At 38.9% G+C, this 25,768-nt stretch overlaps 1 protein-coding gene across 1 annotated transcript in view; it reads left to right on the top strand.

Moving 5' to 3' along the window:
* Window positions 1-9,374: 9,374 nt before the first annotated feature.
* Window positions 9,375-25,768, top strand: part of LOC124122603 — a 66,304-nt gene continuing 49,910 nt past the window's right edge. Inside the window, exons 1-4 of the mRNA XM_048396937.1 lie at window positions 9,375-9,458; window positions 22,527-22,831; window positions 23,049-23,103; window positions 23,938-24,001. Coding sequence (XP_048252894.1) covers window positions 22,557-22,831; window positions 23,049-23,103; window positions 23,938-24,001 — 394 coding nt within the window. The 5' untranslated portion in view covers window positions 9,375-9,458; window positions 22,527-22,556. The remainder of the gene's footprint in view (window positions 9,459-22,526; window positions 22,832-23,048; window positions 23,104-23,937; window positions 24,002-25,768) is intronic.

The raw sequence follows: 25,768 nt of genomic DNA, 5'->3' as shown, positions 1-25,768 counted from the left end.
CTTAATGTGGGAGGAAAGCCCGAAGTGATGCAGGTCTAAGACGTTTGCCACTTCGGTGAAACCCACGAGCACGGGTATGGTGCTGACAAACCTAGAAACATAATCGGGGCGAACCGGGATTCGAACCCACAACCATAGGTTTCTGGCGTGCCCAAGGGATGCAACTCTGCACAGCTAATCGCGGCGCCTTAGACTGGGCCACCCGTGCCCCCTCAACTCTATGAAAGGAAAGACAAGTCGAAATCGAACTTTACAGCACATCGTATCCAAAAGCGGTTAACCCAAATGCAAAAAACTGTATTGCTGTCATCATTTTAGAAGTTATATTGATGTTTTCAATAGTTGTAGTATGTTTGTATCGCGTCGGGCAATGAGGTTGCATAAGGTCTTTGCACTGGCTACTGTGCAAAATTGACATGCAAATTAAATTGTGTTTAGCCACCATTACCAAAACCAAGGAACAAAGAGCTATTCCACATCAGATAAACACTTAGATCAGACTTCCAGACGACCTCAGCTGACACTACAACTGCCTTTCTACGGTATCTGGGGTATCATTGGGTGTGGACAGCACCCGCAACTCATTCTTACACTTCACCATGAATGCGGAAGGTTATACTTTCCCCGCTACTCAGAACATTCTGACCAGCAAAATACACCCCTATATCTACTGACCACATTCTTCACAGGGAAGTCCAGCATAGCATGGTTTTCTCAGAATGGAGCCCACGTGACCACGGACAGTAGTAGTGTGTACCCCATGTCCAGGCACCTTGGTCGTCTGGGTATAACCTATTCTTGGGTAGAAGGATATGTTTACACTACACCAATGAATGTGGAATGTATACCGTGTTAATGTAGTGCCCATTTCTGAATGTCAAAAATTCTGAAATCCTGCTCAAAAATTATTTCACTTATATATTACCACGTACATGCGCATGGTTGCTTGAACAAGTCCGGACTTATACCGGTTACATCGTGTTAGCCTACTGAGATACAATGCTGCAGCTTAACATGAATACCCCACTCAGAAACAGGATAGTGACTACGAGCCGACCAGTCGTGGTTTTTCATTTCCTTTGTATAATCTCTCTCTCTCTCTCTCTCTCTCTCTCTCTCTCTCTCTCTCTTTAAAGTATTACGCAGCAAGGTATCGAACCACTAATCTTTCCCTCAACAGCAAGACGATCTATACACTATCCACAGTGAAGGACGTCATCAAAAGTAGTGCGTACTGGCATGAAGACTAATCACCATACAGCTGGTCTTGATACACAAGATCAGTAGAAAGTAGTGCCGGAACTCTCAGTACTTCTTAACACTGGTAGTAAAATGCATCTCACCAACCCTTGTTTTATCCCACTGATGCCGAGGGCCAAGCAGGGGGATAACAACAAGTACCATTAGGGCTGGGCCGGGTAACTCGGGTACCCGGGCCGGGTACGTACCGAGTAGGACCCGGGTACCCACAGGACTACCCGGACCCGTGGTTAGTCACGTGATATATTGTTTAATGACAAAAACTATCTAGAACTCTATGGTTACACTACAAGTCACTAATGTTCGCATTTCTTTCTGACTATGCACCCATTCCATCTGAATTTTCATATGGTTGAATAAAGAAATAACTGAAATCAACTTCAGTGTATGAATGACCAGATTGTTTAATACATGTATATTTATACGTTTTGCCAGGGCTATGCTAAAAATGTTCCCATTCGGACATTTTGACACATCTCCTGAGACCTACAGTAGTGAATAAGTGAATATGTTATACTTCACGTCGCCACAAACATATTGTGTTTTCGCATATTCCCGCACTTACCTTATAGATATTTCCAACGTTCCCCACACATTCACAGCTGGGAAACAATCAGATACAAAACATTTCATTGTGGATACGCTTCCTCATGCAAATTACAGACTAAAATTTCCAAAAGAAAGTTCATTGTACCGCTTAAGTCGTTCAGACGTCAAAAATAAGTGTCTAACCGCCATGTTGATCTTGGTTTTAAAAGAATTCTCACCAGTTTGTTTGGATTTGACATGCGCCCGAAACTGTCGTCAAATACACACCACTTCTGCTTCCATTCAAGATGTCTAGAATTAACGCGCACAAGAAACTCGTGCAACGGAAGTGAGTTCTGATTGGTTCAACTCGTAACCATAACATCACGTGGCACTGCTGGCGAACACCTGTGTGAAATATACAACGCTTCAAACTTGATTTGACATATGTTTGTGTAAATGGCCTAAAGCAAATCTTTAAAGAAGGGTCATATACTTCCATCGGATTAGAAATACTGTACAATGCCTGCTTTTCGTTACTTGGGTATTATGTGACCCTTTTTTCAAAATCCTGGAGCTGTGGACTGTGTTTCTATGAATATTATGGAGTTTAAATTACAGAAAATACATTTGATGATGCACTGCCATTTACATATACGACGTCCCTTAGGTGTCGCGGGTTCGAAGCACAGATCGACCGGATTTTATTTAGGTTTGTCAGCACAACACCCGTGATCGTTTCACCAAAGTGGTAAATGTCTGGGACCTGCATCACCTAGGACTTTCCTCCTCCATCAAGCTGACATGCCATGATATAGTGAGATACTGTTCAAAGCTGCGATAAACCAAACTCACCCACTCACTAAAACACGTACCAGTCACCACGATTTACAAAAAATGTAAAATGCACACCAGCGAAGCACATACAAATTCCTGAAAATGATGTGTTAATTTGCTAACTAAATTCAACCACCCTGAGACAATCTTCGAAGTGAAGCGCGGTCAGCGATTGACATTTTCAAATTTTGACACGATGATCTAGATATGTATAAACCTTTTTTTAAAATATTCTGAATACCGGTGAGAATATTTTGTGTTCGTTAATTATTCATGGAACGAAATCGACATGTAAATAACAAAATACAATAAAACAAGCCTTACAACATGACATGCTCATGGGTGTGCTCTTCTTGTCATACTGACCCAGTGTACACCAGAAAATATCAATATCAATCCTCGAATAATAGGGAGCTGGGGTATTTTATCGAAGATATATAATTGTTATCAGCTTCAGCTACAAAAACAGTCATCATACCTCCATGTCAGAATGATGAGATCTTATCAGTCCACGTGATCTTGATAAAATACACAAGTATCCCGCCTTGGAGGGAAATAAATTGAATAAATCCCTTATGCCCCGCCACGAACAAGACAGGCTGCACGTGTATTTCTGAGAAGCAGAATAAATTCCTTATATCTTCGAAGCAAAAAGCGGCAGGCTTTCCCGAGACATAGCAACAGTTAACTTCAGCTTAATCGAACAGCTGTTTTCCATCAATTTTGAATTTATTTGAATTCTTTTACAATGTCTTAAAAAAAGATGCCGTTTCGTGGTATAAAACCTACCGCGGGACGCCTAAAACCACATGTACCCCTCGTGATACTCCTACAACTTCTAATATTTCTGCCTGAATTTTGTTTGTTTGCGTTTCCAAGGCAACACGTCGGACCTGTGTAGAAATGAAGCCTGGGATTACTGGAGCATAATTCATATGCCGAGCTGTTCAATACTTATTGTGAACATAAGGTGCCTATTACAATTTGGGCAAGGTAAAAAGATTAACAGCATCTTATAAGAAGTCCGAGTGTTTCTTATTTACTGTATAGAGTACACTGTAGTCCAAACAGAAGGGACTTGAAAGGATTTTTTTTGCTGGTTCATATTTGCGGCTAGATTCTGATGCTCTGCATCACTAGTTTCTTGTATCTTCATTTTATGATACACTTGACCCATTTGCCACAATAGATTCGTGTCGGGGCCATCACAAGCCCCATCTATTTCACTAATCACCAGCTTCGCACAGAATGTCTTTCGCACAAAAGCCTTTTAGTTTGTTTGTTTGTTGTTTAACGTCGTACTCAGCAATATGGCGGCAGTCTGCAAGAAATCGAGTCTGGACCAGACAATCCAGTGATTGACAACATGAGCATCGATCCACGTAATTGGGATACGATGACGGGATATATGGACGTGGAACGATAAGCCAACATGTGAACGGGCCTGTCAGATCTATTGTGAACGGATCTGCCAATTTGTGGACAGATCAATCGAAAATTGTGATTTAAGGGGCAAGTCGGTGTTACAGTTTTAAAACAATCACACGTGTTCTGTTCTGAAACATCAGTTACAGAATGGTACCTTACAACCACCACTACTGTTCCATTGTGTATAAAGCACGGCGAAGGGGTGGAAACTGTTGGGTACCCTCTTTCCACTGGCATCTGAAAACAGAACACTCACCATGGATACAACACGTCCAGATGCCTTAGTGAACCTGCTGGGTACCAGAATGCCAGAATGCCAGATTCGCCCCGACTGATTCTGGGTGTGCCAGGGTCACACCCGTATGACTGCATCACTTCAGGATTTCCTCCCACATGATGCTGACGAACTGTCAAAACCTATCACTCTCAAAAGCGGGTAAGATCCAATTCACTCACTCATAAAAGTGGATAAAATTATGATACGTTATAAAATGCATAATAAAACTCTGTAACTGGTTTTGCATACTGTTTTCATGATTTGGCTATTCACAAGCTCTGCCATCTTGTATTCATCCACATTCATGGCCATTTTACAAGTAACATTACCTGCAAGTTAAAAACTCTCACACTTTTAAACGATTTGTGTTGTCACAGTGTTTGTAAATAGACTGTTACGTTACGGGGGGGGGGGGGGGGGGGGGGGGGGGGTGCGCAACCCCCCTTTTTATTTCGAAAAAAACCATTATTTCTGTATAAATTACCACCAAAGACAATACATATATCTTAATTGTGCACCCACCCCCCTTTTTCAAAAAAGCTGTATCCCATGAAGCCCATTGCACGATTGCATTAGCATGTGTTCATGAATTTAGTGTCACTGGAGGGATATTGCCTCAAGGAGTCGTGCTTTATATATCTTTAATTAATAGTTATTAAAAACAGTCCCTTCAATGACGCAGATGATCTCTCTGTACAAAACAGTGGAAATATGACATAAATGGACCAGCGTCATTGTCATCAATTTAAGGAAGCTTTTGATGGATGAATATTCTATTCAACTTATGGATTCTCCAATATGGATACAGCTACTGACATGTTAATGACGCGACACATGAATGTGCACATCGTAATTGAAAGTACATTGTGATTTTGTCTATGATGTTTGGTGTTTTCGTTCGGAGGTTTTAATAAAGTTCCGCGACCTACTCAGGGACGACTCAAATGGAATCCTGTAGAAATAAAACCCGAGTGACAAATCCACTTGGAAATTGCTGGGTAGATGTCAGCTGCTACGCTCTACCGTGCTCCGACGTCATGGGCCGTTGCTCATGCAGTCAAACACTGGTTTCGCTGGTCCAAACTCATATTAAAATAGAGACTACAAAATCGGTGGATATATCGTTATCACCGCCCTAATATGGGGTGAATATTTTTAAAAGGATATCCAGGGCAATTAAGGACATAGGCCAATGTCTCCGGTATTTTATTTTTCAGTTATGCAAGGAGAAACTGGTGGATCCGAACTTTAAATTCGCCTTGGTTTGGACCCTTGTCTCTCATCACCATGCCCGTGCTTGTGGGTTTCACCGAAATGGTAAACATCTACGACCTGCGTCACTTTGGACTCTCCCGTCACAATAAGTGGACACGTCGGGATATAACTGAAATACTGATCAAAGAGGCGTTTAACCCAACTCACTCACTTGGTCTTGTAACATGAAAAGGAGACTCCGTATGGATGTTCTCTGTGTCATTCTTGTCATTTCTGTACGTGTTTAATCAAATCATATTCATCAGTACCAATCATTCGACTTCAAACTGATCTCCGTTAGGGGAGTTGAGTAGAGGCTCCTGGGACTGGAAGCACAAATCTTAGCGCTACAACCGTTGTAAGTATTTGTAAGTATATGAAGAAGGATATAAGATTGATATGTGCAAGTGGATCTTTTTCTGTATCATATGTATTAAGAGTTGCAATGACATGAGTTAGAATCCATGACTGTCTCTGTTGTGATGAGTCTACATAAAGCATAGATGATAGTGTAAACGCTACACATGTAATGTCTGCACATGTTGTTCAAGACGTCTGATTATAAACTAAAGTGGTATGCTTTGTATAACACAAGAACAAAAGAAGCTGGAAAGCCAAGACGATCTTTAATAGTTAAAACTGATTAGTATCGATTTAAGTAAAAACTGAAGTTAAATATTGTCCGAAAAAGCCCAAATGTGTTACTAAAAGAAACGCGCTTTCAAACGTAAAACAGAAACAGCGTACCATTTTAAAAAATCCTAAAGCACAAAATGTCCGAATGGTCCGAAAAATATAAAAACGTCCGAAAGGTCCAAAAATGCAAAAAGGTGCCATACTTGGGGAACTGGGGACTTGGTCGGGGTGTCGTCATCATCGAGGTTGATATCGACGAAGTGAGGGGCATCACGGAGGACGGGGGTAGAGAGGGGGGCAGGGAGAGAGGTGGGAGGGACGGGCAGCTCTGATAGAGGCTCAGGGATGGTCATGTATCTCCCAGTAGGACGCTGACAGGGAGGGAGAGAGAGAAGGAGATGTAGAGACTAGAGAAAGATGGGTAGCTTAAATGAATGGATTGATTAGCAATACTCATGACGTTAGAAGGGCGTGCTTAAGATCTGATGTTTTTACTGCACATATGAGAGTCCGATTCAATAGTATATGTGTTACTATGGCTTTGTGTTAGCAACAGATTAATTGGTTAAGTGATACACCCATAAAAAAAAGACACACATTTACATTTTACAATAACTTAGCAGCAAGCATCAACTGGACCTGGGTGTATCAAAACTTCATCAACTAATGGCTTCACTAAACCGTAACTATTCATAAGATTAGTCAACCATGACATTAACATTGGTAACAGGTAATCATTACTTTAGTGAAGCATTTCCATTAAGGTGTCATTAACTTAGGGTATTCCCCTTTAATTGGATAATAATTCCGTTGTAGCAAACAAACATCTGCGAAGTGGCACTGTGAGTATTAGCAGTTCTCTCCACTCCAAAGCTTGGTAAGTCATAATTGCCAAAATCATCACTTCTGGCCTTTGATTGTGTGATGTATATTACGTGTTTGGGAGGTTTCAATGCCCCCCCCCCCCCCCCCCCCAAAAAAAAAAGAACTTTGTATTTTGTTATCAACGTAATAGTTCATTTCTGGCCAGTTCATTTGCGATGGTGTCACTAAATGTTTGATAGAACCGAATGTAATGGCGGATGAGTTAATGGAGGTTTAATGACACCTCATCAACAATGTGTCATTAAAATTTTATGCAACCCTGTCCAGGACATTATATTCGTGTTGAAAAACGTTATAACTTATCATGTTGATCCATTCTCATGCGAGAAGGTTAATGTGGTACACATTAAATTGGCGATGATCTCATGATTTCGCCATTTTTCGTAGAAACTATAGAATCATTGTATTATCAAATAAACTGCTTTGGAGCAATTACAGTTGAAATGAGAATTATTTAAGATTTGTGATAACATACACACACACCAAACCAATGTGCTCTTTCCCCAATATTACACAACACAGACCATTGAGAGCAGTCGGGGTTCGATTTAGCTATACACCAGTGCAACCTATTTTTGAAAAATGTAACCTAAAATGTTTCAAATTTGTGTCTTTCTCTTACCTGTCCACAAAAACGTGCATCCCTCAACACAGTCAATACCTCTAAGCTTTATTTACCATATTACATCCATTTCTGTTATGTGTAATTTGTCATCAGTGTGGGCACTTCAAGGTCATGTGCAACTTTTAATTTTGATGAATGCATGGGACAAGGGTGCAACCTGGTTTTGTCTGGTGCAAATAGGTTTTCATGTCAACCTGGTGCAAGTTACATCAAGTTCCTAAATCCAGCTAAATGTTGTCAGTTTTAGAGATTAATGATCAGCAAAATAATTTGTTTTTCCTCTCTGTGAGTACAAATTTCAAGTGGTCATACCGTGTATATTGTCAGATTAAGACTTGGTGGAGCATATTGACATTTGTACTTTGTTCTTGATATTCATCGATTAACCGCAATATCATTGTCATGGACTGTGCGAAGCACTCCTAAAAGCATCATGACAGCGACAACTGTTCATATAGCTAGTGGCTGGTGTTGACTTTCGTACATGTTTGGTGGAAATATTCCTAGTCCATTATTATGTTATTGTAACAAATTCAGAGTAGAATTGATCTTCAATAAGCACCAATTATGAGAAACAGAGTAGGTATGGGTTAATAAATTTTGGTTCAGTATAATGGAGCCTAATAATCATCAATTATGTGCATAAACTGCTTATTCTGAAAATAATTTACCACTTACCTATGTCAATGTGGAACCCTAAGCTAATTCAGTTTGGTTCAGAAAATTGGAAGATGAGTTATTGGATTTCAAAAGGCCTAGATCTACTAAGTAACCTTTAGGGCCTTATAAATAAATATGTTCTCGAACCACGAACGAACCACTAAGAGGATAATCGGCACTGGTGGGCTTATGTAATCACAAACATTGTAGAAACACTATAGAGAACCAATCAGTGAATACAACATATAAATCAGAGGGCAGTCAGGACCATTGACTTTGAAGATATGATACCAATCTCACCAAGGTTCGGTGTTCGACACTTTTGATCCTGCATTTTCTCCGCTAATGCTAATATATGTTTACCATATTTCTACGGAAACTATATTTCGCCTGATTTTAATCACACATTTCGAGATTCGTTTTTGACAACTAAAACACGTTGCGTTTAATACAAACATACACACAACGTTCCGTCCTTCGTGGGGCCCCGGGGAAGAATGTGTTCCCAGCACCCTATTGCTGGTCGTAAAAGGCGACCGAATCCCTGTGTCCTGCGTCCCTGTGTCGGCGGACGGGGTCTGGTGGTTGAGGACCCTGGTCCAGGAATAGTGCTTCCTTGCCCAATACACCACTTCACAATACACCAAGAATATCAGTCGGCTCATCGTGCCAAGCCCTGAGCACTTATTATATTGTGTATGTACAAAATCTGACTTTCGATTTGAATTTTTACCTGAGGACTTGGCTAAATTTAGTTAATTAGTTAATCTGCTTGAGTATACCATTCCAGTATCCTTGGTGCTGCCAGTTGGAGATCCATTGGCTTACAGCATTGCCTTTGTGATAATCTGCGGTGGGTGGAGAGCTGGGATGGTGAACTATAAATTTGACTTATTCGTAAGCGTACACCTTTCAGAGAGAAATACAAACTCCTCTACATCACAGTCATCTTTCTGTGTTAGGAGCTTCAAAGCGTGCCGTCTGCAAATGTGTACTTCCGGTCTACAACCCGGAGAGAAAACAAACGAATAAATCCACGGATTTCATCAAGATTTTTGTCATGTTATGGTAATTGATTTGGGGTATTTTGTGTTTATTACTCCCTATTCATGTGTAACCTCTGTTTTGTTGTACAAACGGTTTGCTGTTCTTGATAAACTAGTCGAAAAGCAGTGTTTTTTTGCACTCGTGTTGAAAGATGGACTAGACGATCCTAGATCTAGATGAAAATATTGAAAGCACAAGTCCATTCCCAGTGTATCATCGTCAAGAGCCTGCTTGGAATTTGAATTGCTTAGTCGTGTAGGGGTTCTTACTCGTGATCAGTTCATTTTTAAAAGGGAAGCTTAAAAGGATTAAGAAGCAAAGGATAATAAAAAAACCTATTACACGTGTGTCTACTCAAAGTACCCAAAAATATAAATGGCCGAAGTTGAAATCTTCTGTATTGTTAAAATTACCTATTTCGGGTGATTTTATTGAAATATTGGCTTCGTCATGTCTGTCAGTCACGGTTTAAATGACAAGGCTTTTCCTCAACTATATATCATTGCCAGATGAACAACTACCGGTAGTCAGAAATGAACTAAGGGCAAGTTATCTTCCTCTTCAAGATAAAAAATAAGGACAAATAAAAACATTTCGATAGAGATAACACAGTAGCTGATATTAATCAATGAGGGGATACTGTTACCTCAATTGAGTTTGGAGGCTGCCCTAGTATAAGTGTTATCCTTATTATTAGAATCAGTTAACATGGTTAGAACAAGGATACATAATCAAATAATGGAGTTGAACCTGTGAACATGATCTCATGGCCATTGTATTGTCATTTATTGTGATGTGTGCATGGTAAAGTTGGATTTGTTTGTGATCATTGTAATACTATTATCTAATAAGAAATGTTGGCTTCAGCATGATTGCTGAAATGTTTTGCCTGTGCAAATGGCGCAAGTGAAGTGTAACCATGGAAAACATGGTGACAGAAGTTATTTTTTTTTCCCTGCTGGTGCAGTTTGATTGGTGGCACTTACTACGAAACTACTTTGTAAGATTACTATTTTATTTATCCATGAAGCCATTTTCAGGACATGGTAACCATGGTAACATGAGCTTACAGGCCATTGCATTTCAACCATGTGTCCACTGGCAGAGGCTGGATGATTAGCAACACAGTTGTAAATGGATAAATCACAGTGGTCATGATGCTTAAAAAAACCCTATCTTTTGCAATAGAATCTTCAAACAGTCACAGTTCAGCAGAATCAAATACAACAATATTCCTACAGAAAGACTTTGTGGGTAGATTTACCCTTGTGATGTTGACAGTGGGGACATGGAGCAGTTGCAGGAAAGACAGTCTGAGGTGACTATTCATGTGTGGCAAATGGCTTGAACAATCAACTTCAACAACCCACGTTAAGAAGTCCTTATGCAGTTAAGCATCACTATGATCACACTGATATCTCTCTGAGCTTCCATGCATCATGATCAAGTGTAACACAACACACTCACCTGGTTTCACTTGAAGAGGACAAAACTCCCTTGAGTTCAATGTGACCCTTTTCAACAGGGTGCAGGCTAAAACGTCACCGATTTCTCTGGCGAAAACGGCACCGCATTTGGCGAAAACGGCTACTATGTGACAGGCGAAAACGGCACCTCTTTATACCAGGAGGATATTTTCTTGGCCTCACAAAAAATGTCCTGGACAGTAGGGGGCTAATTTCTACTGTAAACTTGTTTAAACATTTCACTATTATTAGTGTTTGTAAGAGACGATGTGAGTTTAATTTCTTTTATTTTACTTCAAGGCATGTTATGTTTTCACAATAAGTTGAGTTGCGTATAGGCTAAGTTGGAAAATAATTGGAGTAGAGGCTAAATTCTAATGTAAACTAGTTGTAACATTTCACAATTATTGGTGTTTGCAAGCGACCTTGTTAGTTAAATATCATTTATTTTATCAAGGTTAAAAAAACCATAAGGTGTCGTTTTCGCCAGGCAATATTAGCCGTTTTCGCCTGAGGCGAGGTGACGTTTTCGCCAATCGGTGCCGTTTTCGCCAGGTGACGTTTTGCTGAGGTGCCGTTTTAGCTATAACCCTTTTCAACATTGTCAGTCTGATCGCTGCTGATAAAAAGGACATTCTCCTTAAGTTTGATTTGGACCTCTGGTTCAAGAATTGAAGAAAGTCGTGTAACCATGGAAACAAGGACTTATTTTGAGATTGATGAGAAACCGAGATCATGGAGATATGGAAAGCTAAAAACTGCAATGCCAACATAAATGAAAGGTTCAACATTGAAACTAGTCTGCTGCCCCTAGACTCATGAAAGATTTAAAAGACAAGTCCTTTTCCTGAACTGTATATGTCAATGTTACATGAACAACAACGGGTAGTAGGAAATGAATTTTGGACAAGTTGTCTTCCTCTTTGAGATGAAAAAAAAAGACAATCAAGAAACTGATTAGGATTAAAGTTTACATAAATTCTGTTGACAAAAAACGCTATTGGCAAAGAATGCCTAGGGTGACAAACTTCCACCATTGTGTTGTTTTATCGGTCATGAATAGTGTTTAGCAGACCAGTCACTTAGCATGCTTAGCTTAGGTGCCTGGATGCTGAAGGAGACTGAGAAGGTAACCTTCTGTACTTCTGCGTACGGGACGGCACAAACAGCACAAGCCATGCCAGATGTTCATTAGAACAACTTCGAAAGAGATTCAGTCTTAAAAAGAATGAATGATGTACAGCAGCAACCACCGAAACATGAACATGCTTGTATGGTTAATGGGACTTCTTGTACAGCATAACCACATTTGGTCAAGACCGTCTCTTTTGTTTTTATTTCATCTCATGAGAATACTGGAACTGAAATAATCACAACTTTAGCCATTGAAAATTGAACTTTGAAGTTGTAAGCTGTAAATACTGGTGTTTCTGCTTCTCCTGAGGAAGACATGTGAATATTACTGACTGCAGCGAGAAAAATGAGTTACAAAATGTGCAGATAGAGATTGCCGATTGCAGCGCATTGCAGTATTTGAAGATTTGCCAGCAATGCTGTCCTCAATCAACTAAGCAAGTCCAGACGGACATCCAGGAATGTGAAGAGGGCTTCGCTGGTCAGCATCTGAGAAGTCTCCAAAGACAACAGTGTGAGGCTTCAGAATCGGAAACAACACTTTTGACATTTCTTGGTGTGATAATCCTATGAACTCATGGAAAGTTCAAAACCATTGAGGAAATACCAGTCAGCTTTTTCTCTCTTGTTTGCATTTCATCAATGATGTGTTTTTGCACAATTATGAGAGTCAGCGTAAAGGGATTTTTTTGAGTCAGAAACTGCTTATCAGGGCAATCAAATGTAATATGAACAGTCCCAGCTGAAACACAACATATTTCCCATGTTACCCGGTAGTATGGTTTGATAGTGTCGGAACTGATTTTTGTTTCCCTTACTGCTGAAATACTTCTTTTATTTGAAACACTAATGGAATTCCTCAACAGAAGCGGAAATTCTTTCAGAAGAGAAGAAGAAAACATTTAGGTGTTTGGAAAGGCTCTATTGGAATGATTATAAGGAGGATGGACTGCTGAGAGGAGTGTTTATTTGTGTACCCGGTCTGTATCATGCATAAACGAACAGATAATTGATAAAAATACATAGCAGATGGATGATTTGGAAATGAAGGAATTGGGGAACTTGGCTTGGCGGAAACTGAGGACATTGGATGTTTAAAAAATATCCTGAACCCAGACTCCTCCAGCTTGGATTGATTCAGATCAAGACCCTGATGATGCTTGTCAGATCAGGCATCTTGTCCTCTTCAGAGTTCTCTGTGCCGTCTTGTATATTAACATGGTGCGCATGGTAACTGTGTGCAAAGTTGGTGCGAAGATAAAGAAAAATTGAATTGAAGCCAGTGATAACAGTTGTATACTACCACGATGATAACATTAACAAAAACTGCCTGAAGATGAAGATTGAAGAAGAAAAGAAAACAACATTTGTGATATTCCCATACTAGCATATATTATAGAAGTAAATATCATCATGTTCTGGAAAAACAACTTCCCATTGCCAACCTCATGACTGACTGTACAACCTCATGACTCACTGCCTTCCTAAGGTGCAATCTCATTAGAATCATCTTAGTTCTTGCTAATGGGATGTCCTCAGATCTTTTGTTTAACGGCAGCGAGAACTTAGATCTGATTCTAATGAGATTGTCCTAAGGTGCAAATGTACAAATACCATTGTCATCTCTGTTGTTATGATATATATCACTTAAAAAAGTTGAACACCCAATTCTTTCATATTACTGTACATCATCATGATAGATCAGCTATACTGATATGAAAGAATCATGCATTCCTTTACTTCTTTTGATTAGTATAGGTATCAAATAGTCTTTCTTCAAATGAATCTTTGACGTTGTTCTAAAATGTTTTGAATGAGTACTATAGTCTACAAGCTGCATTGAAAGAGTGGTGGCTGTCTGACCTTGAATGAATAAATGTTTTCCACCTCATGAAAAGATTGTACATTTAATGACTTTCACAACCCATGTTTTGACCTTTGCTAAACATGAACTACAGCCAAAGCCTTTTTCAATGTTCTTTTGATATAGTATATTCTTACAAAACATTTTTTGTTTGTTAAATGTGTGCATCTTATACTTATTTACCCAGTTTCTCAGCTCACTTTACATCATCAAAGTCAGCTAATGTGTTTCTTCCGAAAATGAAAACTAATGAACATAACAAAGTCATATTCTCATAACAATTTAAAAAAAATCAAAATGGCCACTACTGCTGCACATTTGAGTGAAGAATACAGTCTTCATGTTACCTTCTTTTGTTAAAGTAGTGGCTATATACCTTTCAATCATTTAGAGGAAGCTATTAATAATCTTCTTTACAATCAAGTAAGGTTATTTTAGAAGAAAATGAAAATGGCAGCAATTTAACATAGTCTGACAATGGGTGTTGGGAATCTGTTGAATATCCAAGTTTGTATACTGTTGTTGAAGTTGTTCACTGTTAAGTCAAAGTTTTCCTACTGTAGGAGTGTCAGAAACAATAAATAGAAGGCAAAAGTTAGTAGCCAGTTTCCATTTGTCATGTTCGACTGCTTTAACCTTGACTGAAGCATAAGACGGTATTGAGGTTACAACGTGTCTCCACACTTTATTGCTTGTTGTAAGAGGTGATTAGATTGAACTGGTTGTCAGACTCAGTCACTTGGTTGATTCTCCATCGGCAGATTTTATGTCAGAATCGGCATGAGAGGTCTTGTGTTCATGTATTCTGGTAGCTCTGGGGCGTAAAGTGTCTCCTATATCTTTTGCTGCACAGTTGCACACATCCCCTGCACACATCCCCTGAGTTTGGGGCTTGGGATCAGCATCTTTCTGCTGGGTTTCCTGGGTGTTCCGAAGGTATTTCTGTACTAGATGTTTGTGATAGACTTTGAAGGTGTGTTTATGGTGCTGTAATAAGAACATGGATATGTGTTAGGTATTCTAGTCATGTTACCATGGTTACCTGCATTGTGTTCCATCGTGTCTGATGTCATTTTTCTTCTGACACTACTTTACAGCTGGAGGTGACTTTCTTTTGCCCTGCAGTTTTCTTAGTGCTGTAAGTATTGTCATGATTAAAGGTATATATAATATAGAAACAAAGAAATCACTGCTTGTAATCCCTTCTACTTGATGAAAAACACCAAATACATGATACACACAGAAATACATGATACACACAGAAATACATGATACACACAGAAATACATGATACATACAGAAATACAGGATACACACAGAAATAAGATACACACAGAAATACATGATACACACAGAAATACATGATACACACAGAAATACGATACACACAGAAATACGGGATACACAGAAATACATGATACACACAGAAATACATGATACACACAGAAAAACATGATACACACAGAAATAAGATACACACAGAAATACATGATACACACAGAAATACAGGATACACACAGAAATACATGATACACACAGAAATACATGATACACACAGAAATACATGATACACACAGAAATACATGATTCACGCAGAAATACAGGATACACACAGAAATACAGGATACACACAGAAATACAGGATACACACAGAAATAAGATACACACAGAAATACATGATACACACAGAAATACATGATACACACAAATACGATACACACAGAAATATGGGATACACAGAAATACAGGATACTCGCAGAAATACATGATACACACAGAAATACATGATACACACAGAAATAAGATACACACAGAAATACATGATACACACAGAAATACATGATACACACAGAAATACATGATACACACAGAAATAAGATACACACAGAAATACATGATACACACAGAAATACATGATACACACAGAAATACATGATACACGCAGAAATACAGGATACACACAGAAATACGATACACACAGAAATACATGATACACACAGAAATACAGGATACACACAGAAATACGATACACACAGAAATACGGGATACACAGAAATACAGGATACACACAGAAATACATGATACACACAGAAATACAAGATACACACAGAAATACATTATACACACAGAAATACAAGATACACACAGAAATACAGGATACACACAGAAATACATGATACACACAGAAATACAGGATACACACAGAAATACAGGATACACACAGAAATACATGATACACACAGAAATACAAGATACACACAGAAATACAGGATACACACAGAAATACATGATACACACAGAAATACAGGATACACACAGAAATACAGGATACACACAGAAATACATGATACACACAGAAATACATGATACACACAGAAATACATGATACACACAGAAATACGATACACACAGAAATACTTGATACACACAGAAATACATGATACACACAGAAATAAGATACACACAGAAATACATGATACACACAGAAATACATGATACACACAAATACGATACACACAGAAATATGGGATACACAGAAATACAGGATACTCGCAGAAATACATGATACACACAGAAATACATGATACACACAGAAATAAGATACACACAGAAATACATGATACACACAGAAATACATGATACACACAGAAATACAGGATACACACAGAAATACAGGATACACACAGAAATACAGGATACACACAGAAATACAGGATACACACAGAAATACATGATACACGCAGAAATACAGGATACACACAGAAATAAGATACACACAGAAATACATGATACACACAGAAATACATGATACACACAGAAATACATGATACACGCAGAAATACATGATACACACAGAAATACGATACACACAGAAATACATGATACACACAGAAATACGATACACACAGAAATACAGGATACTCGCAGAAATACAGGATACTCGCAGAAATACATGATACACACAGAAATACATGATACACACAGAAATACATGATACACAGAAATACAGGATACACACAGAAATACAGGATACACACAGAAATACATGATACACACAGAAATACATGATACACACAGAAATACATGATACACACAGAAATACAGGATACACACAGAAATACATGATACACACAGAAATACATGATACACACAGAAATACATGATACACGCAGAAATACATGCTACACGCAGAAAAACATGATACACGCAGAAAAACATGATACATGCAGAAATACATGATACTCACAGAAATACATGATACACACAGAAATACAAGATACACGCAGAAATACATGATACACACAGAAATACATGATACACACAGAAATACATGATACACACGGAAATACAAGATACACACAGAAATACATGATACACACAGAAATACATGATACACACAGAAAAACATGATACATGCAGAAATACATGGATATGTGTTAGGTATTCTAGTCATGTTACCATGGTTACCTGCATTGTGTTCCATCGTGTCTGATGTCATTTTTCTTCTGACACTACTTTACAGCTGGAGGTGACTTTCTTTTGCCCTGCAGTTTTCTTAGTGCTGTAAGTATTGTCATGATTAAAGGTATATATAATATAGAAACAAAGAAATCACTGCTTGTAATCCCTTCTACTTGATGAAAAACACCAAATACATCATACACACAGAAATACATGATACACACAGAAATACATGATACATACAGAAATACAGGATACACACAGAAATAAGATACACACAGAAATACATGATACACACAGAAATACATGATACACACAGAAATACGATACACACAGAAATACAGGATACACACAGAAATACATGATACACACAGAAATACATGATACACGCAGAAAAACATGATACACGCAGAAAAACATGATACATGCAGAAATACATGATACACAAAGAAATACATGATACACACAGAAATACATGATACACACAGAAATACATGATACACACAGAAATACATGATACTCGCAGAAATACATGATACACAGAAATACATGATACACACAGAAATACATGATACACACAGAAATACAGGATACACACAGAGATACAGGATACACACAGAAATACATGATATAGCAGAAATACATGATACACACAGAAATACATGATACACACAGAAATACATGATACACGCAGAAAAACATGATACACACAGAAATACATGATACTCACAGAAATACATGATACACACAGAAATACATGATACACACAGAAATACATGCTACACACAGAAATACATGATACACGCAGAAAAACATGCTACACGCAGAAAAACATGATACATGCAGAAATACATGATACACACAGAAATACATGATACACACAGAAATACATGATACACACAGAAATACATGATACACACAGAAATACATGATACTCGCAGAAATACATGATACACAGAAATACATGATACACACAGAAATACATGATACACACAGAAATACAGGATACACACAGAAATACATGATACACACAGAAATACAGGATACACGCAGAAAAACATGATACACCCAGAAATACATGATACACACAGAAATACGATACACACAGAAATACATGATACACACAGAAACATATGATACACACAGAAATACATGATACACGCAGAAAAACATGCTACACGCAGAAAAACATGATACATGCAGAAATACATGATACTCACAGAAATACATGATACACACAGAAATACAAGATACACGCAGAAATACATGATACACACAGAAATACATGATACACACGGAAATACAAGATACACACAGAAATATGATACACACAGAAATACATGATACACACAGAAATACATGATACACACAGAAAAAGGATACACAGAGAAATACATGATACACAGAAATACATGATACACGCAGAAATACATGATACACACAGAAATACGATACACACAGAAATACATGATTCACACAGAAATAAATGATACACACACAAATACATGATACACACGGAAATACATGACACACAGAAATACATGATACACACAGAAATACGATACACAGAAATACTTGACACACACAGAAATACATGATACACACAGAAATACATGATACACGCAGAAAAACATGATACACGCAGAAAAACATGATACATGCAGAAATACATGATACACAAAGAAATACATGATACACACAGAAATACATGATACACACAGAAATACATGATACACACAGAAATACATGATACTCGCAGAAATACATGATACACAGAAATACATGATACACACAGAAATACAGGATACACACAGAAATACAGGATACACACAGAAATACATGATACACGCAGAAATACATGATACACACAGAAATACATGATACACACAGAAATACATGATACACGCAGAAAAACATGATACACACAGAAATACATGATACTCACAGAAATACATGATACACACAGAAATACATGATACACACAGAAATACATGATACACACAGAAATACATGATACACGCAGAAAAACATGCTACACGCAGAAAAACATGATACATGCAGAAATACATGATACACACAGAAATACATGATACACACAGAAATACATGATACACACAGAAATACATGATACACACAGAAATACATGATACACACAGAAATACAGGATACACACAGAAATACATGATACACACAGAAATACAGGATACACGCAGAAAAACATGATACACAGAGAAATACATGATACACACAGAAATACGATACACACAGAAATACATGATACACACAGAAACATATGATACACACAGAAATACATGATACACGCAGAAAAACATGCTACACGCAGAAAAACATGATACATGCAGAAATACATGATACTCACAGAAATACATGATACACACAGAAATACAAGATACACGCAGAAATACATGATACACACGGAAATACAAGATACACACAGAAATATGATACACACAGAAATACATGATACACACAGAAATACATGATACACACAGAAAAAGGATACACACAGAAATACATGATACACAGAAATACATGATACACGCAGAAATACATGATACACACAGAAATACGATACACACAGAAATACATGATTCACACAAAAATAAATGATACACACACAAATACATGATACACACGGAAATACATGACACACAGAAATACATGATACACACAGAAATACGATACACAGAAATACTTGACACACACAGAAATACATGACACACACAGAAATACATGATACACACAGAAATACATGATACACACAGAAATATGATACACACAGAAATACATGACACAGAAATACATGAGACACACAGAAATACATGACACATACAGAAATACGATACACACAGAAATACATGATACACACAGAAATACATGATACACACAGAAATACATGATACACACAGAAATACACGATACACACAGAAATACATGATACACACGGAAATACATGACACAGAAATACATGACACACAGAAATACATGACACATACAGAAATACATGATACACACAGAAATACACGATACACACAGAAATACATGACACACACAGAAATACATGATACACAAGGAAATACATGACACACAGAGAAATACATGATACACACAGAAATATGATACACACAGAAATACATGACACAGAAGTACTTGACACACACAGAAATACATGATACACACAGAAATACATGACACACACAGAAATACATGATTCACACAGAAATACATGATACACACAGAAATACATGATACACACGGAAATACATGACAGACACAGTCCTGCTTCAAGTGAAACACATCCATTGAGAGTAAATGTACAGAGAGATGAATAGAATTGTTTGTTTAATCAAGAACCTCCCACCTCACATTTTTTAACAATTGGATGAAAATGTAACACCTTCTTGTGGCCTAAGAGGGTTCTAGTTCTATTCTCCTCTGTTGTGGGTCATGTGTCTGAGAGTGAAAGGTTGGTGGTTTGATACCCAATGTCATACCAAAGACAGTTAAAAGATGGTACTGGTTGCTACCTTGCCTTGTGCTCGACATTAACAGGATCAAACAAGGTTGAGAGTAAATGTACATCGAGATGCTAAAATAGTTTGTCAAAAAGATACCTCACAATATTTAGAAATTGGATGAAAATGTAATAACTTCTTGTGTCCGTAGACGGTTGTTTTAGTTCTGTTCTCCTTTGTTGTGGGTAGAGCATCAGCCCAGAGAAAGGAAGGTCGATACCCTGGCTGTGTCATACCAAAGACGTTAAAAGATGGAACTTGTAACCCTGATCATGAAAAGGGGATGAGACAAGAAGTGGTTGGCTTCTAGTCTGTATATTATGCAGGCCTAATTTTAACAATAATATTATTGAAATGTGCAACCTAATATCTATGTCTTCATGCACCAACATGACCAAGTGTATGTAAAAAAAATTTCATGTCTGACTAATCCTTACTTTTCCACACAACGATCTTTGAACACAGTCAATAGCTCTAAGCTTTTTATATACTACTTAAAAGAAGTTAAGGATCACCTGATTCTCTCATATTGGTAATGTTAACCTGTCATGGCATGAGAGATTACCTATTGTAATATGAAAGAATCGGGTGATCCTTAACTTCTTTTGAGTAGTATATCATACTACATCTCTCATCCCTTTGTTATGTGTACTTTGTCAAGCTTTCTTGGGCTTGGCGTCATTATGTGCACATGTTCTAATATGTTTTACAGCAATACGTCATTAATTTATGTAAAGTCATGACACTGTCATCAGAGATCTGAGATTTTATTTATTTGGTCTAGTTTATGCCTGGATCATCTCTGTTTCAGCTTTGATAAGTTTAATGAACCAGGGCGCAACAGACACCTGGTGCAAGTTCAGTCAATTTCCTTAAATTGAGCCGTGCTGTGTCTGAGTGGGGTATCCTTTTTAAATTGTGGCATGGTATCTTAATGGGCTACCGCTATAAAATCGGCATTAGTCTGGACTAGTACAAGCAGCCACACACACACACACACACACACACACACACACACACACACACACATGCATACATATCACTGTGAGTGAAATAATTTTGAACATGGTGTTGGGAGACCATTTCACCAAATGTTATTAGTTTACCAGTACAGTAGATTTGGTACATGTGGTAAGACCAGCCTGTATTGTGGTATATAAGATAGCTACGCGACAAATCTTAAGCAACAATGAAGAACAAGGTGTGGTTTGTTTCACGATAAAACATTGTTCTATAATGGCATCATTTTTGGAGATTTCAAACATACACTCGTCGCTCGATGATGTTGTAAATTGGATGATGATATTTTTAGAGAGGGTCGAGTGCTGTTCCCTCGGATGTAGCTGGAAGGCGCAGGCAAATACATTGGCCAAAGGATTGCATCCAAAACTGGGCAAGCTATGGCAATCGGTTTTGGTAGAAACAGTTTTAGATAGTTGCCTTGAGAGTTCTGAGAATAATCAGGAAGTACCAAACTTAACCCCCCAGTTCATAAAATGGACTTGTCGGATATTGCCGCGATCGGATTGTATGCAGGGAGTCATCATTGTTATAATATGTCAAAATATTTTTACTTTCACAGTCCCTTTGTCAAAGAATTAAGTGTTAAATATTCTCACCATTTCAGATATCTGAGAATATATGAGACCGCACCATCATGCAAGGCTATCACCAAGGTCAAGGTCAGTGGCCAGGAGGTTATGACAGAGGAATGTCTGTGGTCAACCAAAGGGGAAGGGCAGATGAGAATCCCCCTGATGGACGGTACAGCGAGATGGAAACTGATTCCCCCACGATGAGCATGGTTACCCATGCATTGAAGACCCTACGAGAAATGCATCGTTCTGAGGGTAGGAAACGGCCAGCGCAGCAGGGCTTGAGGGGAGATTTTAGTGGATTTCCTGATGCCAAGACTTCACGTTATGAGTCAGGGTAGGTGTTGTCAGTCAGTGTATTTTGTATGAGATATCTGATGGTTAAATACTTCATCCTCGCTTATCCAGTGTATTATGCCTCCATTCTGTTATGATAAATACTACGACCCTCTTGTTTTGAAATAGAGTTTTAATGCTGTCTCACTGTATCGTCAAGCCCTAACAGAACATACTGCCTGGTTTTAAAGGCATTATCTCCTTGATGTTTTTTGCAGAGGTCCACCAGACTCCATGGGTCAAAGTCAGGATGACAGCTGGAGGTGTACTAAGGTGAGTTCCTCACATTCGGGGGATGGTGGGGTGGCCTAGTGGTTAAAGCCTGGCCTTGAGATGTCCCCTGCTTTGATATTGTGGCAAGAAAGAATACTCACTCACTCACTCATCATTTTCAACTAATACTATTACTGTGGATGTTCTGAGCTAATCAATATCAAGTCAATATAATTTTCTTTTCTTTATACATATATATACCCAGGGTTTTACCTTGAACTACAAAACTAGGGGAACCAACAATGTATTTTCAAGGATCCTTACAGGAAATATGAGGGTAAAGTAATGACTTGTTGTAGTGTACTGTACTGTAAGATTTGATAAGTACTTTACTTACAGGACCTTTGTGTTTCTTGTCAAGAATTTAGTGCAATGAATATTATTGTGTGTCCCTCAGGATTTCTGTGTCCTGTCTATACATTTGAGCATACTGGACATCCATTTCTGTGTTGTGTAAGATCCTGATATTCCTCACTTGTCCAGATATTAGTATCGCACAAATGAGTTTTATTGATGTTGTTCATGTTCAGTTTATATGACGATTGGCGCTTTTAAGTTTTGGCTTGAAGTGTAAAACACCCAACAATGTTTTTTTGTCTCATAGCTAACCAACAGAACCGTTAACTGTTAAATGAGATGACAGTGAAGGGATCAACTCCTGATTTGTAACGGTTAAGGCATGGGTTCTGTGTTACAGGTTAGAAGTTCAGAAATTGCAATATGTTGTGTCAGAATAAGTATACTAATATCATGAATATCCAAATTCATGTAATTTCATCTTCTATTAACTTTTAAGTGGCTCTCTAAGAGTATTTGTCTCTTTCTTTGTTTCAGTGTAACAGTAAGAACATTGAAGGAAGAAACTATTGCATCCATTGCTACTCATCTCGGGAAGTTGGTGAGTTGTTTGATATTTAATACTGACTGGCTCCGTGGGTATTCCGGGTTGGAATAGATCCCCGGCAACAAATGCTGGTCCAAATGGATAGGATGGTCAGTATTGGTGACATTGGGTCCATAGCATGTCCTCGTACCCCGACATCATGGATCGTTGCTCACAATATCAATCACTGGATTGTCTGGTTCTGATTCATTTGTTTACAGGCCTCAATCATGTTACAGACTGGACCAAAAGAGTACAAATTGACTACTTGAAAGAAGTTAAAGAATGCTATGAAAGAACCAGGTGTTCTTTAACTTCTCTTGAGGAGTAATTAAGTAAATATTGAATCAGGGATTTAAAATACCCTTGGCAAGGCCTGGGGCTAGTATAAATTTCTGTGGGCAAGTACAAATTCCCCTATTGTTTTAACATTACTAGGGCTTTATACCCAGGCTAGTAAGAGACTTGCGCCAGGGCTTTGAGGGCAGTCTCGTCTCTGCCAAAGTTGGAGACACGAGACTTGGCTGTTGAAGAGGGAGGTGGAAAAGCAAGGTTGGTGTAGTAGATCCCCCTTGAGTCCCACTCAGTGAGCGCCAGGTAACTGAGTCGATGGGTGTCTGAAATTTCGAAGACGTGGAATGGAAAGTCAGCCTTCCTGTGCTTAGGTGCCTTGGAAGAAGGAGGGAGTGAGAGCTTGGTGAAGTCCTCGTCCTTAGCCGAAATCATATCCTTAATCATCGGATCAGGAAGGATGGACGCTGGATGAGACTAGAGGGTGTCCTTTTTATCCACGTCTGGTCCCGGTGATGGAGCTACAGCAGCCAGGCAATCTGCTAGCCAGTCAGGAACTTGGTTGAGCCCAAGGTGGGAGTCGACATCTGTGAGGGAGCCTTCATTAGCAGGAACAAAGGAACCCTCAGAAGAGTTGGAGCAATAATCTCTAGGGTGTTGGACTGGAGAGTGGCCCCGGGACCGATGTCTGGAATGGGATGACTTGCTCCCACTACGTCTGGATGAGGGAGAGGTAGAGCTGTGGATGAAGATGAACAGATCGCTGAGTTGCCACCAAGATCCACAGGAGGCGCCAATTGAGGCGCCAAGGGCATCACTGAGGCCGGAGGTGTCGAGATCGTCGCGGAAGCTGAAGGCGCTGGAGGAGCTGCAACCCTGGGCATTGCTTACTTGAAACATCGACTGCATCAGTTGAAGCCAAGCAAGATCCATGTAAGGCATCTGAAGCAGCTGGGAGGCGTAGGGAGGAAGGATGGAAGTCCGAATCCTGGAGGCCTCTGAACCACTGGCACCACTGGCGCCGTGGATAGCTAGCAAGACGAGCTCAGCATCGCCGGCGCCACACCAGGGATCCGCATGAAAGAGGAGGCAGTGATAATAAACGAAGGTGATGTGGACGTCGGCGCCAGTGTCGTATCAGCGAAGATAGAGCGGGCCTGTAACAAAGATACAAGTTTGGAGGTGGATGCCGGAGATGATCGTGGCTGGTGGGGGTGTAGTGGGCATGGATAAGTCGGACATTTTCTTACTGAGACGATGTTTCTGGGCCTGTTGTGTCTGCTGTTTCCGTGATACCTGGAGGTATTTGGAGAAAGTTGAAGGGGAAAATTTCAGACAATCTTTACACTTAGTAGCCTTGGAGCAGATGGTGGTGCAATTGAGACACAATAGATGAGGGTCCCACCAAGACTTACGGACGTGACACTTGATACCAAGCAGAGTGTAATCAAAATGTGTCCCCGCCCGATTATGTATGCTATAATCGTTTAT

The sequence above is a fragment of the Haliotis rufescens genome, unplaced genomic scaffold (assembly GCF_023055435.1).
Source record: "Haliotis rufescens isolate VD_foot unplaced genomic scaffold, xgHalRufe1.0.p SCAF_16, whole genome shotgun sequence".
Lineage (NCBI taxonomy): Eukaryota > Metazoa > Mollusca > Gastropoda > Lepetellida > Haliotidae > Haliotis > Haliotis rufescens.
This window is presented reverse-complemented; position numbering and strand designations above follow the sequence as displayed.